The sequence below is a fragment of the Gorilla gorilla genome, chromosome 16 (genome assembly GCF_029281585.2).
Source record: "Gorilla gorilla gorilla isolate KB3781 chromosome 16, NHGRI_mGorGor1-v2.1_pri, whole genome shotgun sequence".
In the NCBI taxonomy this organism is placed as follows: domain Eukaryota; kingdom Metazoa; phylum Chordata; class Mammalia; order Primates; family Hominidae; genus Gorilla; species Gorilla gorilla.
Genome location: NC_073240.2, coordinates 102,682,700 through 102,698,351, shown reverse-complemented (window position 1 = coordinate 102,698,351; position 15,652 = coordinate 102,682,700). Strand labels below are relative to the sequence as shown.

Below are 15,652 nucleotides of genomic sequence, written 5' to 3'. Positions count from 1 at the left end.
TTGTAAGGACTAAAGTAGTTAAATGTAAGGACGCAAGCTTGGCATGTCGTAAATATCATAGATGCAAGAAGTACTCTAAGGGACTTGGGCACCTACCGGTGATTAAGTAAACCGTATTGTATCCATCTGACAGATCATTATGCAGCCCTTAGAAATGAATTTTGCAGACTACGTCAACAACACTGGAAAGCTTTTATCATATATTTTAAAAGGAGAATGTAAAATTATGTGAATACTGCTGTTACAGTCATATAAACAGAAGCATACCTTTTGAAAATATAAAATGAAGGAAATCCTGACCCACGTGGAAACGTGGATAAACGTTGGACGTTATGCAAAGTGAAATAAGCCAGTCACAAAAGGACAAATACTGCCTGATTCCACTTACACGAGTGACTCAGAGTAGCCAAAATCTTAGACAAAAAGGTGGAGTGGGGGTTGCCAGGGCCTGGGAGAGAGGAGTGGGGAGGGGGTTTTGGAGGTTGAAAGACTTCTGGAGATGGGTAGCAGCGATGGCCGCACAGCACTGCGAATTAATGCCACCGAGCCGCACACCCGAGAATGGTTAAGGTCGTGTGTTTCCTGTCACGTAGCAGCGATGGCCGCACAGCACTGTGAATTAATGCCACCGAGCTGCACACTCGAGAATGGCTAAGGTCGTGTATTTCCCGTCACGTATATTTTACCACGATAAAAACGTATATGAGATTATAGCTATAGCAAGAGAGGAACCCCGCGTGTGGTTTCTCTATTTGCCAACGGAACGTAAAATCCATTTAAAGCAGAGCTGTCATATGCCATTTCTCCTCACTCACCAAGATTCCATTTCTTAGGATTCCTACGCCAGCTACGATGTGAACGGCAATGATTATGACCCATCTCCACGATATGATGCCAGCAATGAAAATAAGTACGTCACCTCGCCTCCTCTCCCCGGCTTCTCTTCCCCTCCCTGCAGCGTCGCTGTTGAATGTGTGTGCGAGGGAGCTGGAGAGGCGGTGGCTGCCGGCATATCTTCCCTGCCCGGGCGCGAGGCAGGCTTCTCCAGGAGTCACAGGCCATGCCAGGCACAGCCCTTCAGGCATGGCCAGCTTCTGTGGAGTTAGCCTGTTCCTCTGGGGTGTCACCGCTGCCGGGCAGCTAGAAATGGGTGTTTGACAGACATCGTTCCTGTTTCCAACTTTCTTGAAATATTTTAAAAGAGAAACCCTGAAGTCTAACGGTCTCCATGACCTGCTGTGTGAAGACAGCAGTTTGGTCTGTTTGAGCACACAGGTCACATCCCCAAGCTTTTGTGACTCTGTGACCTTAGGAATGAGGTGGAAGGGGCATGAGTAAGTAATGCTGGATAGACCCAGGTTCAGATCGCAGCTCTCCCACTTACTGGCTGCGTGCATGCTGGGTGAGCTGGTTGAAACTTCATGTCTTAGTGTCTTAGAGGCTCGTCCAGGCTAGTGATGTCCCCTACCTCACAGGGTCACAGGAGGGGTCAGTGAGATGATGCATGAGGAATGCCCCCAGCAGATTCTCCCGAAATGGTGGGCGTTTTTGTGTCACTGTCGTTTTGCAAGTGGAGGCAGTGGGGTCTGGAGAGCCCAGGTGACTTTGCAGTGTAAACGGCAGCCCTGGGGTCAGTCCTGGGAATTCATTTGCTGTCTCTTTCCTTTCTCCATCAGCATGCCCATACCCTGAGCTCTTATCATTCCTCTAAAAATATTTAGAGGGAAATAATAAAAGCTTTTTCCTCCTCCCCACTGTTGACAAGATTCTTGCTGAGGGGCGTCTCCCGATTATAGTCTTTTAGTTTGTGGTTGCTTTGAATCTGAGATTCACAAACGGGTGCACAGGCAATGCTGTGCAGGAAGCCTCGGCCACTGGAGTTCCACACAGCAGGCTGCAGAGCTCCCGCGAGCCTGCAGCAGCCCAGCCTCATGCACGTCCCAAGGTGCCCTTCCTGCTGCCAGTGAGGATGCCTGGGGCAAAGGAGGAATGACCCACATACCACGCAGTGACCCTTGAAGGGCAGGATTCAATCCCATCCCGAGCCATCCATCGAGCTCTGTGACCCCGGGAACAGCCCTGGCCTTGAAGCTGTGTGGCTTCCAGGGAAGGACAGATGACTCTCTTCCAGAGGGCTGCTGCCTGGGGTGATTTTTAAAGGCAGCTTTAAATTTGAATCAATGATTCCCATCCTCTGTGGACTCTTCTCAAAGATGTGCTATTTCAAGTTGCTCCTACTTTGGCCCCCGCTGGAGGAACTGACCCGACGTGGCACATCAGAGAATGGGGTCATTACTGAGGAAAACGCAATTTGTTTTTCTGGTCATTTCTTCATAGTCTCCCAGCTGCTGAGTGTTTAATTTAGAGCGTTCTTCCTCAGCTCCAGCTTAAATGGCCTTAGAAGCACAGGAAGGGCTGCCTCAGGGTGAGCATGGTGTTGTAGGTGCATAGGGGATGAGGCAGGTGACATCAGCACCAGACTGTTCCTTCTTTCATCCTGCCAGGCAGCAGGTGTCCATGCTGCCAGCCACAGGAGACACGAGGCCGAGGTGGCGCAGCACCCACCCTACACAGCAGTGGCCATGTGCCAACTACACGTGCTGGGAGGAGGAAGGTATAGGGCCACGGGCACTGGGGCAGGCACCTTCCTCCCACATGGGGGTCAGGGGAGGCATCCTGGAAGAGGTGACCATGCATGAGCACTTGCCACATTCAGGATGCCAGGAAGGGCTGTACCCAGGCTGACTTGGTGCCTTCTCCCAGAGTGGGGTTGGTGATGAGAAGGGATGCAGGAAATGGGCTTTAATGATATCTCTGGGCTTCGGACAACTGACTCTCTTGTTGCATTGAACTGAGCCAGGCACTGAATTCACTGAAACTTGCTGGGCTGCGTCCTCACTTGGTTTTTTCCTTTGTTTCAGACACGGCACTCGTTGTGCGGGAGAAGTTGCTGCTTCAGCAAACAATTCCTACTGCATCGTGGGCATAGCGTACAATGCCAGAATAGGAGGTAAGGCCGGGCGCGCCAGCCTGCGAGCCGAGGGGCCTGGGGCAGGGGCAGCTGGGAGCTCCCTGTCCGCTGGTCTCAGCAGCCTCCTGTTTTTTGGCTTTGGCCATGTCAGCAGATCCCTGGGCCAGACGCAGCAGTGCCGTCTGTATCATGGCCCAGGCAGCTGACCCACAGGGACTGGGGCCTCAAGACAGAGGAACTGCTTACTGTTTTGCCTGAAAAGCCATTGCAGTTCCCATCAGAAAGGTACCCTCTCTCCTCTGGTCCTGCTGGCCTGGCTGCTGACTCCTAGAAGGCTGCGTTGATTCCCCGCTGCCCATAGCCTTCAGTGGCTCCGTCACTTCCCAGACAGAGTGACAGCTTTTACCTGGGACCAGAGCCTTCCCTGGGTTCCGACTCCCACTCAAGCCTGCTGGCCCACTTCTCCTGCCCCTGCTCTGGCCTTAGAGGACATTTGTCATAGTGTCCCTTAGACACATCTGGTCTTCCCGATTGATGCCTGGGCTTGAACCGTTCCCATCCCCGCCTCCCCCCGTCTTTCCACTTGGCTCTGTCCACCTGTGCCTTATGGCAGCTCATGCCTGCTCTGTTCTGTGAAGTGCTCCCTAGATCCAGCTGTCCCCCGTCTCATTCACCAGGGAATCACCTCTTCTTGGTCCCTTTACGGAGCAGCAGCCGCCCCCGCCCCAGCGTGCGTCTGGTCTTGCCATTTAGCTTCTCACACTGCTCAGTCAAGCTGCCCTTGCTAGGATGAGGCTTTGGAGTAAAGTGTTGAATGTCTTCCTATTCCCCATGGGAGCCCGGCAGTGTGACAGCTCAGTCACCAAGTGCTCTGAAGGCCCCTCTAGGTGCATGTCACTGACCCGGGAACTGAGCAAGTGGGGGCAGCAGAGAGGAGTGCCAGAGGGCCTCCAGGGACTGCGGCCTCACCCAGGAGGCCTGTCTGCCCCTCAGTCCGAAGGTGCGCCTGCTCACTCAGGTGGCTGCAGTGGGAAACCACCTTCCCGGGGGGGCACTGCTGTTCCTGCCACTGAGCCTTGGTGAGGGTGGCTGCAGCCGCTTTCTGCCGTCCTGCCACCGAGCCTTGGTGAGGGTAGCTGCAGCCGCTTTCTGCCATTCTGCCACCGAGCCTTGGTGAGGGTGGCTGCAGCCGCTTTCTGCTGTTCTGCCACCGAGCCTTGGTGAGGGTGGCTGCAGCCGCTTTGGCTCCACTTATGAGCAGTACCAGGCAGGGAGGTTGGGCCACGGTTCCCTGGATTACCAGTCCTTGGGGGAATTTCTTGTGTTTCGAAAAGAGGGTCCTTAGCTTTTACTTAATTAGGACTCTGCCTGCCTTTTCCCATGGAAATCTTGAAAGTGGCTTGGATTTTCATTTTATAGCAGAATTAACCCCCAAGGGCGCGTTCTGCAGAACAAATCAGGAGACTCTGTCAACTGGCCTGGCTCCTTTGTGGATAGTTCTTGCAAACTGAGATATATAAGTTCTCCCTGGAGTCTTTGATGATGGATGCAGAGCCCTGAGACGTCTCTCCAGGATCTGTAGAATCGGGCCAACCTGGGTGCCAGTTCCATTCCCACCACTCACTGTCTGTGTGTCATTGAACAACTTACATAACCTCTCTGAGCCAAGGTTTCTTTACCTGTGGGGTGAAATGACCACAAGGCAGCTGCCTCCCCAGTTTTGTTATGAGGATGAAGTCAGATACCATGTGTGAAACCATCGGCTTGGGCTAAGTCTGCAGGGGATAGCTGAGCTCCTCCTTCCCTCTTGCTGAGACTCTCAGTGGGAGAATAAAAACCATTTGTGTTGCTTTGAATGAGGGGTGGACCCCACCTTTGGAGCTGCTTGAGCCTTGCCCCCCCAAGTCCCTAGACTTTGAGCATGGCATCCTCTGGGAGCCGTTAGAAATGCAGAATCCCCACCCCAGGCCTACGGAGTCAGGGTCTGCATTATAACAAGATCGCAGGGGATTTGTCTCCAAGTGACAGTGTGAGAAGCGCTGGTTTAGAGGACTCCCTGGGTCTCACAGGTAGGTAACACCTGCGTCATGGATTGTGGGGAGGAGTTAGTGGAAGTAACATGCATAAAGATCCTCCCAGATGAGGTGCACAGTAAATACAGCGTTACCGGTAGATAACGCTACACTCATCACCAAACTCTTTCCCTACGTTTCCCGAGTCCTGCAAGTGAAGGGGCTCCCTCCAGATCTGGAAAATGTAGGGATAGAATTTGGCATGTGTTTAAAACAAGAATAATAGCAATGCACTGTGGGTTTATAACGTATGAAGCTATATATGTATATATATATATATATGTATGTATATAAACAACAGCAGGAATGGTAACAGTCATGGTGAATGGAAACGCTCTTAGATTTATACGTTATACAGAAAGTAGTATACTATTAATTCCAGATAGACTGGGATAAGTTAGGATATGCATTATAGTCTCTTGAGTGACAACTAACAATAAAGACATGAGAAGGAAGAGCTCTGTGGTCAGCTCCGGGGACATCCCAGGGAAATTCGCTGTTGTGTGCCAGAACACTCAGAGAGGGAGCTGTGTTACAGCATCCCACCCAGAGGTGGGCTTGGAGGGAGAACCAGGAGGAAGCGGGTTGGCTGCCTGTGTGGAGAGGCTAAAGCTGCTTGCAGCAGCTTTGGAGCCAGTGGCTATCACCAGATGCTTGGGTCAAGGCCAGCCTCAACCCCACACCCACCTTCCAGAGAGGTGTGAGCTCCACCTCATGTCCTCGATCTTTATGTGGCCTGCTCACCCCAGCCCCACGCCTCAAACCTAATTGTCTCCTCAGCACTCTCACGGGTAGTCAAGTCCTGCCGTGTCAAGCTCAGCCACACCCTCATGCCCTGCTCTCATGGGGTGCCTGCTCTGCCACCCCTGGGGCTCCTACCTGCCCCTTTAACTTCAATAGATGATCCTGTGCCATCTTCCTTGTTGGTTCCCTCCAAAGACATGCTGAGCTCCTAGAGGCCCAGAACTGTGACCCTCATCTCTTTCGTCTCTCTGTCAGTGGCATATCCAGTATTATACATGCAGCACGTGCTCAGCCATATTCAATGCATTAATTAAAAAATATCCCTGTTATCATGCATATCCTAACTTATCCCTGTCTATCTGGAATTAATAGTGTACTTTCTATATAATGTGTAAATCTAAGATTGTTTCCATTCACCATCACTGTCATTGTTTGTGCTGTTGTTTTTATATATTTTACTTCACATGTTATAAACCCACAGTGCATTTCTTTTATTCTTGTTTTAAACATGTAGTTGACTGCAAACTACTTATGAAAAGAAATACACTTACCTGCATGTGTACCATTCCACTGACTGGTCTTCCTTACTTTTTCTAACTTCACATTTCCATCTTTCCATTTATCTTCAGCCTGTCTCCAGGCTCTTTGGCATTTATTGAGGTTATCTCTCACCTCTTTTGGTATTTGTTGAGGTTCAGGTATGCTAGTGAAAAACTCTCTCCAATTTTATCTGAAAGTGGCTTCTCTTCATTTTTCTTAAAAGAAATTATGCTGAACATGACCTTCTAACTTTTTTTTTGTCTTTCAACACTTTAAAGATGTTATTCTGTTGTCTTCTGGTATCCATTGTTTTTGACGATGAGTCGATTGTTAATTGCCATCCTTATTGTTGTTCCCTTTTAAGAAATGTGATTTGTTCCTATGGCTCCTTTTTTTGTTTTGTTTTGTTTTTTTTTAAGAGATGGGGTCTTGCTCTCTCACCCAGGTCGGAGTGCAGTGGCATAATCATAGCTCACTGCAGCCTTAAACTCCTGGCCTCAAGTGATCCTCCCACCCGAGCCTCCCAAGTATCTGGGACTGCAGGTGAACACAACCTTTCCCAGCTAATTAAAAAAAAAACACACACACCTTTTTCCTTGTAGGATGAGATACTGCTGTGTTGCCCAGGCTGGACTCAAGCTCCTGGCCTCAAGTGATCCTCCCACCTCAGCCTCCCAAAGTGCTGGGATTACAGGCATGAGCCACCATGGCCCGTCCCTGTAGCTGCTTTCATAGTGTTATTTTTAAAAATATCTGTGCTTTGCCTGTGGCTCTAACATTCTTTTGTGTAGTTTTCTTCGTATTAATTCCATTTTGGGTTTTCTGTGCTTCTTAGTGGGTTATTCTTTTTAAAGAAAATTTGGAAAAAAAATTGTCAATATTTCTTCAAATTTTTTTAAGTTCCATTTTCTTTCTACTCTCTGTGGGCACAGTTATAGTTGTTAGATTGCTTAATACGCCTCACAGGTTACTGAGGCACTGTTCCTTTTTTTTAACCCTTTTTTCTCTGCTTCAAATGGGATGATTTTTATTGAACTTCAAGTTAACTAATCCTTCATTTTGTTGTGTTCAGTCTGGTCTTTAAAAAAAATTTCAGGGCTGGGCATGGTGGCTCACTCCTGTAATCTCAGCAGTTTGGGTGGCTGAGGTGGGTGGATCACCTGATATCAGGAGTTCGAGACCAGCCTGGCCAACATGCTGAAACCCCGTCTCTACTAAAAATACAAAAAATCAGCCAGGTGTGGTGGCACATGCCTGTAATCCCAGCTACTCTGGAGGCTGAGGCAGGAGAATTGGCTTAGACCTGGGAGGTGGAGGTTGCAGTGAGCTGAGATCATACCACTGCATTCCAGCCTGGGTGACAGAGCAAGACTCCATCTCAAAAAAAAAAAAAAAAATTCAGATATTTACTTTTCTGTCTTATGATTTCCATTTGACTCTTGTTTTACTGTTTCCGAATCCCTCCTGTGTCTCCGTCTCTTCAGTCATGATATCTGTCTTTTATTCTAGACTCTTTAACATGTTTGTAAGAAATACTTTAAAGTCTTTTGCACTTAATTCCAACATCTAGGCCATTTTAGGAGTATGTTTACAATGACTGATTTTTCTCTTTACAGTGGGTCATATATTTCTCTTTCTTTGCATATGTCTAGTAATTTTTTATTGTATGGTAGATATTGTTACATTGTAGAGACTCTGGATTCTGTTGTCTTTGAATATCATTAAGTTTAGTTCTTGGCCGGGCGCGGTGGCTCACGCCTGTAATCCCAGCACTTTGGGAGGCCGAGGCGGGTGGATCACGAGGTCAGGAGATCGAGACCATCCTGGCTAACACAGTGAAACCCCATCTCTACTAAAAATGCAAAAAATTAGCCGGGCGTGGTGGTGGGTGCCTGCAGTCCCAGCTACTTGGGAGGCTGAGGCAGGAGAATGGCATGAACCCGGGAGGCGGGGCTTGCAGTGAGCTGAGATCGCGCCACTGCACTCCAGCCTGGGCGACAGAGCGAGACTCCGTCTCAAAAAAAAAAAAAAGTTTCGTCCTAGCAGTTGGTTAAATGTGAGCTTGTGGAGACCTGATTATTCTTTAATGTTTGCTATCTTTCTGGTTTGCGCGTAGCCTTAGGGAAAATCCGTTAGCCCTAGCATATGGTCTTTACGCCTAGACCGTGACCCTTTGGTATTTCAGTGGAAAGCCTGAAATGTTTAAACCCAGACCTCCAGCTTAGCAAGTCTGAAACTCCAGATGGACTGCCCTGTAGTGGGCAGCAGCTGAAATACCTGCTCAGCTCCTCCAGCCTCTCAGCTGCTGTTTTCCTACTGGACTTCTTAGTGGGTTGCCCATGTATACTTCAGGGTTCAGCCAAGTGGTTGTGAGGAGTTTATATGTTCTCTTCTGTAGATCTCTCCTTTCTGAAATTTCTCCTCTCAATTTCCAGCAGCTCTGACAGTCCCAAACTCTATCCCCTGACTCCTCTGGAGAATAAGATGACATTTTACTGTACTTCAGTATTTGAGTTCTAGCCTCTCTGCACCAAAAGAAATGGAAAGTTCCCTCAAGAGGAAAAGTCATGTCAACTTGGAGCATACCCAGTATGGTTTGTCAAGAATTGAACCCCCTGCCTACCTCTGCCTTTTTCTGGTTGTTCTTCAATGGTCTTAAAAAGTTAATTTTTCCTAAGTAAATATTTTTTCAGAGTTTATAATTATTATCTTTAATAAGAAGAGTTAATCTGATATAAGCAACTCTGTCATTGTTGAACTTAAAACTTGTGGTTTATAGTTATCAATTAGATTGTGTATTAGTTATCTATTGCTGAGTGGCAGTCATTCTAAAAATGTAGCTGCTTAAAACAACAAACACTTGTTTTCCAGCACAGATAGTGGCTTTGCTGAATGTTTCTGGTTCAGGGTCACTGGTGAAGTTCCAGTCAAGCTGTTGGCTGTGATTGTAGTCTGAAGACTTGACTGAGTCTGGAGGATTCACTTCCAAGATGGGTTACTTACGGGGCTGTTGGCTGGAGTCCCTGATTCCTCACCTTGTGTACCTTTCCAGAGGGTTGCTTGAGTGTCCCCATAACATGGTAGCTGGCTTTCTTTATAACAAGTGATTCAAGAGAAAAAGCAAAACCAAACCAGCAATGTCTTTTATGACCTCGTCTCAGAAGTCACGCACCATCTCTTCAGCCATACTCTGTGCATTAGAAATGGATCACTAAGTTTAACAATACACTCAAGGGGAGAGAAATTTGGTCGCACCTTTTGAATAGAAAGGTGTCAGAAAACCTGTGGACATAGTTTAACCAATTTTCTTTGTAAAACTGCACATTCCTTATAAATGTTGTCACATAAAAATAATTAAATCAAATGAAAGAAACAGAGGAACTGTCCAAATTATATCTTAAGAAATAGCCAGGCGTGGTGGCTCGTGCCTGTAATCCCAGCACTTTGAGAGGCGGAGGTGGGCAGATCACCTGAGGTCAGGAGTTCCCGAACAGCCTGCCAACATGGTGAAACCCTGTCTCTACTAAAAATACAAAAATCAGCTGGATGTGGTGGTAGGGACCTGTAGTCCCAGCTACTTGGGAGGCTGAGGCAGGAGAATTGCTTGAACCTGTAAGGTGGAGGTTTCAGTGAGCCAAGATCGTGCCACTGCACTCCAGCCTGGGCAACAGAGCGAGACTCCATCTCAAAAATAAAAAAATAAAAAAGAAATAAAACTCCTTCAACCCCCAGTTTCCCTAGGTGTGTTGCCTTCAGGTGCATTAGCACCTACCCTGGGGAGAAATTTTACACTGTCAGGAATCCACAGAGGCATGTGCCATCTTCATTGTTTCCAGAGAGGAGAGTGGGGTACCCCTGTGCGGTCACTGGTCCCTGATGTCTTTCATTTTAGAGAGACTTTAATTTTATATTAAGTTGTCAAGCTGTACATTGATGATTTGTGCCCCCTTTTCATATATAATTTTTTAATAAAAATCTGTTTAAAGTTTTTATGGGCTGGGCATAGTGGTTCACACGTGTAATCCCAGCACTTTGGGGGTTGAGGCAGGAAGACCTTTTGAGCCCAGAAATTTGAGACCAACCTGGTCAACATAGTGATACCCTGTCTCTACAAAGAATTTTGAAAAATTTAGCTGGGCATGGTGGCACGTGCTTGTAGTCCCAGCTACTTGGGAGGCTGAGGTGAGAGGACCACATAAGCCTAGGAGGTCGAGGCCACAGTGAGCCATGATTGCATCATTGTACTCCAGCTGGGTGACAGAGTGAGACCCTGTCTCAAAAAAACAAAGTAAAGTTTTTATGATGTCAAATTTGTTCATCTTCCTTCATGACTCTTGAGTTTGGGATCTTGCCCAAGATAGTAAACCTGTTTTGTATTTCCTCTAAAAACTTAGTCTTAGGACAATAATTGGTCTTAAAATTTTTATGGTTTTCTCTTTTCTGTTTAGCTTTTTTTTTTTTTCTGAGACAGAATCTTACTCTGTCACCCAGGCTGGAGTGCAGTAGCATGATCTCAGCTCACTGCACCCTCCACCTCCTGGGTTCAAGCAATCCTTCTGCCTCAGCCTCCCAAGTACCTGGGATTACAGGTGCCCACCACCATGCCTGGCTAATTTTTTTGTATTTTTTATGTAAAGACGGTGTTTCACTATGTTGGCCAGGCAGATCTCGGACTCCTGACCTCAGGTGATCCACCTGCCTCAGCTGCCCAAAGTACTGGGATTACAGGTGTGAGCCACTACAACCAGCCTTTCTGTTCAGCTTTTTGATCCATATGGAATTTATTTCTGTGAGTAGTGTGAAAGAGAGATCCCCCCAAATCAATAGTTGGTGATTGCCACATGTGGCCCTCATCACATCCTAGATCCCCATATGGACACTGGGTCCGCCCTTACGTTTCCTTAGTCAGTTCCTTCATAAGCCCTAACAATACCACGCTTTGAATTATTACAGTTTAGGAGAGTTTTGGGGTTTTGTTTTTGTTTTTTTGGTAACTGATAGGGCAAATTTTCTCTTATGGTTCCTTTTCAAAAATTACTTGGCTATTCTTGCACATTTTCTCTTTCAGATGAACTTGAGAATCTGCTTGTCAAGTTCCATTAAAAAAAAAAAAAGCCCTGTTGGGATTTTGATTGGGATTGCTTGGAAATTATAGATTAATTGGGGGAGAATGACATCTTTACAATATTGAGCCTTCCCACCCAGGAGCATGGTATGTTTTTGTTTATTCAGGTCTTCTTTTACATCGTTTTTTAAAGTTTTATCACTTTCTCCATATCGATTTTATACATTTCTTATTAGATATATATCTAGATTTTTAAAAAATTTATATTTCTAATTGGTCATTATTGAAATGGATATAGGAAAGCTATTGATTTTTGTATGTTGGGTTTTGTTTCTGGTCACCTTATTGATCTCTGTGGGTGCTGTTGCTTTTCCCTTGGATTCTCTTGGCTTTTCTGGAGAGATGTTAAATAATAGCTATCTGTAAATATAATGGTGGTTTTATCTCTTTAATATTAATAACTCTCTTTTTCTTGCCTTATTTGAATATGTAGCAGTTCTTGATGAATATTGAATAGTGGTGGTTTATGGGTTCTGTTTGATTTCTGACTTATACAGGAATACTTCTAATTTTATGCCATTTGTAAATGTCTTCCCCGTAGTTACCCTTTATCAAGTTGAGAAAATTTTATTATATTCCTAGATTTCTAAGAGATTTAATCAGGAATGAATATTGAATATTTAAAAGTATCTATTGAGATTATTATATTGTTTTTCAACTTTATTGTTCAATCTGTGTAGTGTAATAAGTTACATTAATAGATTTCCTAAACTGGGCTAGGCACAGTGGCTCACGCCTGTAATCCCAGCACTTTGGGAGGTCAAAGTGGGTGGATCACTTGATGTCGGGAGCTCGAGACCGGCCTGGCCAAAATGTTGAAACCCTATTTGTACTAAAAATACAAAAATTAGCCAGGCATGGTGGCCGGCACCTGTAATCCCAGCTACTCGGGAGGCTGAGGCAGGAGAATCACTTGAAGCTGGGAGACAAAGGCTGCAGTGAGCCGAGATGGCACCACTGCACTCCAGCCCTGTAAGACTTTGCCTCAAAAAAAAAAAAAATCCTAAATTGGAAACTTTTTCTTTCATTTTTGAAATAAGTTCCATTTGCTCATGAGTATTGTTCTTTTGATACATCTGCATTCAACTGCTGATGTCTTCTTATGGTTTTACAACTTTATTTATAAAATGGATAGAATCACAGTTTCTGTGTTTTGTGATGTTTCTCTCTAACTTGTTTATCAGAGTCAGGCCAGTCTCATAGAATGAGTTAGGAAACTTTCTTTTCCTGTGCTCTGAAATAGTTAATATATTGTGGATAGTGCCTGATTTCTGAAGTGTTGGTAGAGCTGATTAACTAGTCTGATTGGATATGGTGACTTTCAAAAGGACTAGACCTATTCAGGTTTTCTGTTTCTTCTTGAGATTTTTGTAATTAAATCTTCCTAGAAAATCATCAATTTTTCAAGATTTTCAAATATATGACATAAATTTAATATCATATGCTCATAATTTAAAAGTACATCCTCCATGTTTATAGTTATAATTGTTTCTAATCTTATTTGTGACATCTCTTTTTTCCCTTGATTGATGAAAAATTTCTATTTTTAATAAAATAGGTTTTTTCACCTCAGTGTCATACAATATACCCATGTAATAAATTTGCACATATACCCCCTGAATCTAAAGTAAAAGTTGAAATTATAAAAAATAGTGTAAGTAAAAATAAAAAAAAACAGGCTTTTGCGGAGAACTAGGTTTTTTTTAATTGAGTTCCTTTATTTTCTACGTCATAAATTTCTGCTTTTATTTATTAATTCCTTCAGCTTTTAAATTTGTTGTTGCTGTGTTCTAATTCCTTGAATGGAATGTGTATTTAGTTCTTTATTTTCAGGATTTTATGTGTTCTAATAAATAAATAAATAATCATACATTCTCCTTTCATCACCTCTTACTAGTTTAATTATATGGTGCTTTTCTTGCTATATATTTCTGAATAATTGTACGTTTCAGCTTAGATTTTTCTCTTTAACCCAGGGGTTATTTAGAAGAGATTTATAAAATTTTTCAACTGTGTAGATTTTCTGATGCTCGTTTTGTTGTTAATTTTTAACTTTATTATATTGGGTTCACAGAATGTTCTGTATATTTTCTGCCTTTTGGAATTTATGGAGAATATCTTTGTGTCCTAATACACGTTCAGTTTTTGTAAATATGCCAATGGGTGTTTGCATTAGTCCGTTTTCACACTGCTGATAAAGACATACCCAAGACTGGGAACAAAAAGAGATTTAATTGAACTTATAGTTCCACATGGCTGGGGAGGCCTCAGAATCATGGTGGGAGGTGAAAGGCACTTCTTAACATGGCGGCGGCAAGAGAAAAATGAGGAGGAAGCAAAAGCAGAAACCCCTGATAAACCCATCAGATCTCATAAGACTTATTCACTATCACGAGAATAGCACAGGATATAATATAATACAGTAGCTTTTCCAGGCACATGGTACAAGCTGCCAGTGGATCTACTATTCTGGGGTCTGGAGGACGGTGGCCCTCTTCTCACAGCTCCACTAGGCAGTACCCCAGTAGGGACTCTTTGTGGGGGTTCTGACCCCACAATTCCCTTCTGCGCTGCCCTAGCAGAGGTTCTTCATGAGGGCCCCACCCCTGCAGCAAAGTTCTGCCTGGGCATCCAGGTGTTTCCCTACAGCTTCTGAAATCTAGGTGGAGGTTCCCAAACCTCAGTTCTTGACTTCTGTGCACCTGCAGGCTCAACACACAAGTGGAAGTTGCCAAAGCTTGGGGCTCCCACCTTCTGAAGCCACAGCCCAAGCTGTATGTTGGCTCCTTTCAGCCACGACTGACGTGGCTAGGACACAGAGCACCAAGTCCTTAGGCTGCATACAGTACGAGGACCCTGGGCGTGGCCAATGAAACCACTTTTTCCTCCTGGGCCTCTGGGCCTCTGATGGGAGGGGCTGCTGTGAAGGTCTCTGACATGGCCTGGAGACATTTTCCCGTGGGCTTGGGGATTAATGTTAGGTTCCTTGTTACTTATGCAGATTTCTGCAGCCGGCTTGAATTTCTCCTCAGAAAATGGGTTTTTCTTTTCTACTGCATCATCAGGCTGCAAATTTTCTGAACTTTTATGCTCTGCTTCCCTTTTAAAACAGAATGCCTTTAACAGCACCCAAGTCACCTTTTAAATGCTTTGCTACTTAGAAATTTCTTCTGCCAGATACTCTAAATCATCTTTCTCAAGTTCAAAGTTCCACAGATCTCTGGGGCAGGGGCAAAATTCTGCCAGTCTCTTTGCTAAAACATAACAAGAGTCACCTTTGCTCCAGTTCCCAATGAGTTCCTCATCTCCATCTGAGACCACCTGACCATGGACCTTATTGTTCATATCACTATCAGCATTTTTGTCAAAGCCATTCAACAAATCTCTAGGAGGTTCCAAACTTTCCCACATTTTCCTGTCTTCTTCTGAGCCCTCCAAACTGTTCCAGCCTCTGCCTGTTACCCAGTTCCAAAGTTGCTTCCACATTTTGGGGTATCTTTTCAGCAATGCCCACTCTATGGGCACCAATTTACTGTATTAGTCCATTTTCATGCTGCTGATGAAGACATTCCCGAGACTGGGAAGAAAAAGAGATTTAATTGGACTTACAGTTCCACATGGCTGGGAAGGCCTCAGAATCATGGTGGGAGGCGAAAGCCACTTCTTATATGGTGGTGGCAAGAGAAAAATGAGGAGGAAGCAAAAGCAGAAACCCGTGATAAACCCGTCAGATCTCATGAGACTTATTCTCTATCACAAAAATAGCACAGGAAAGACTGGCACCCATGATTCAATTACCTCCCCCTGAGTCCCTCCCACAACATGTGGGAATTCTGGGAGATTCAATTCTAGTTGAGATTTGGGTGGGGACACAGCCAAACCATATCAGTGTTTGAAGAGTATTTTTATTCTATGCTCATTGAGTAAAAAAAATCTGTATCAGATTAGGGATTGCAACTGGTAGCCCATAAGCTGCCTTTGGCCTGCAGACATGTTTTGTTTGACTCACACAAGTGTATTTTTGAAAACTTGAGTAAACATTTACAAATCACAGTATTTTATGTAAAAATATGGATTTGGGGCTTTCTATGAAAGCTTAGAAGCTCTGGCTGTGCTGGGCCCTCATTCCTTAATGGCAACAGTCGGCTACGATTGCTCCTAACTCAAAGGGCAGTCTACCCGTCCCCGGGTGGCCTTCAC

At 45.0% G+C, this 15,652-nt stretch overlaps 1 protein-coding gene across 4 annotated transcripts in view; it reads left to right on the top strand.

Annotated features, from left to right (window-relative positions):
• Positions 1 to 15,652, top strand: part of PCSK6 (proprotein convertase subtilisin/kexin type 6) — a 190,808-nt gene that overhangs the window by 59,546 nt on the left and 115,610 nt on the right. For all 4 annotated transcript variants that reach the window (XM_031002261.3, XM_031002258.3, XM_031002257.3 and 1 more), the window contains exons 5-6: positions 834 to 910; positions 2,922 to 3,010. In XM_031002261.3, coding sequence (XP_030858121.1) covers positions 834 to 910; positions 2,922 to 3,010 — 166 coding nt within the window. The remainder of the gene's footprint in view (positions 1 to 833; positions 911 to 2,921; positions 3,011 to 15,652) is intronic.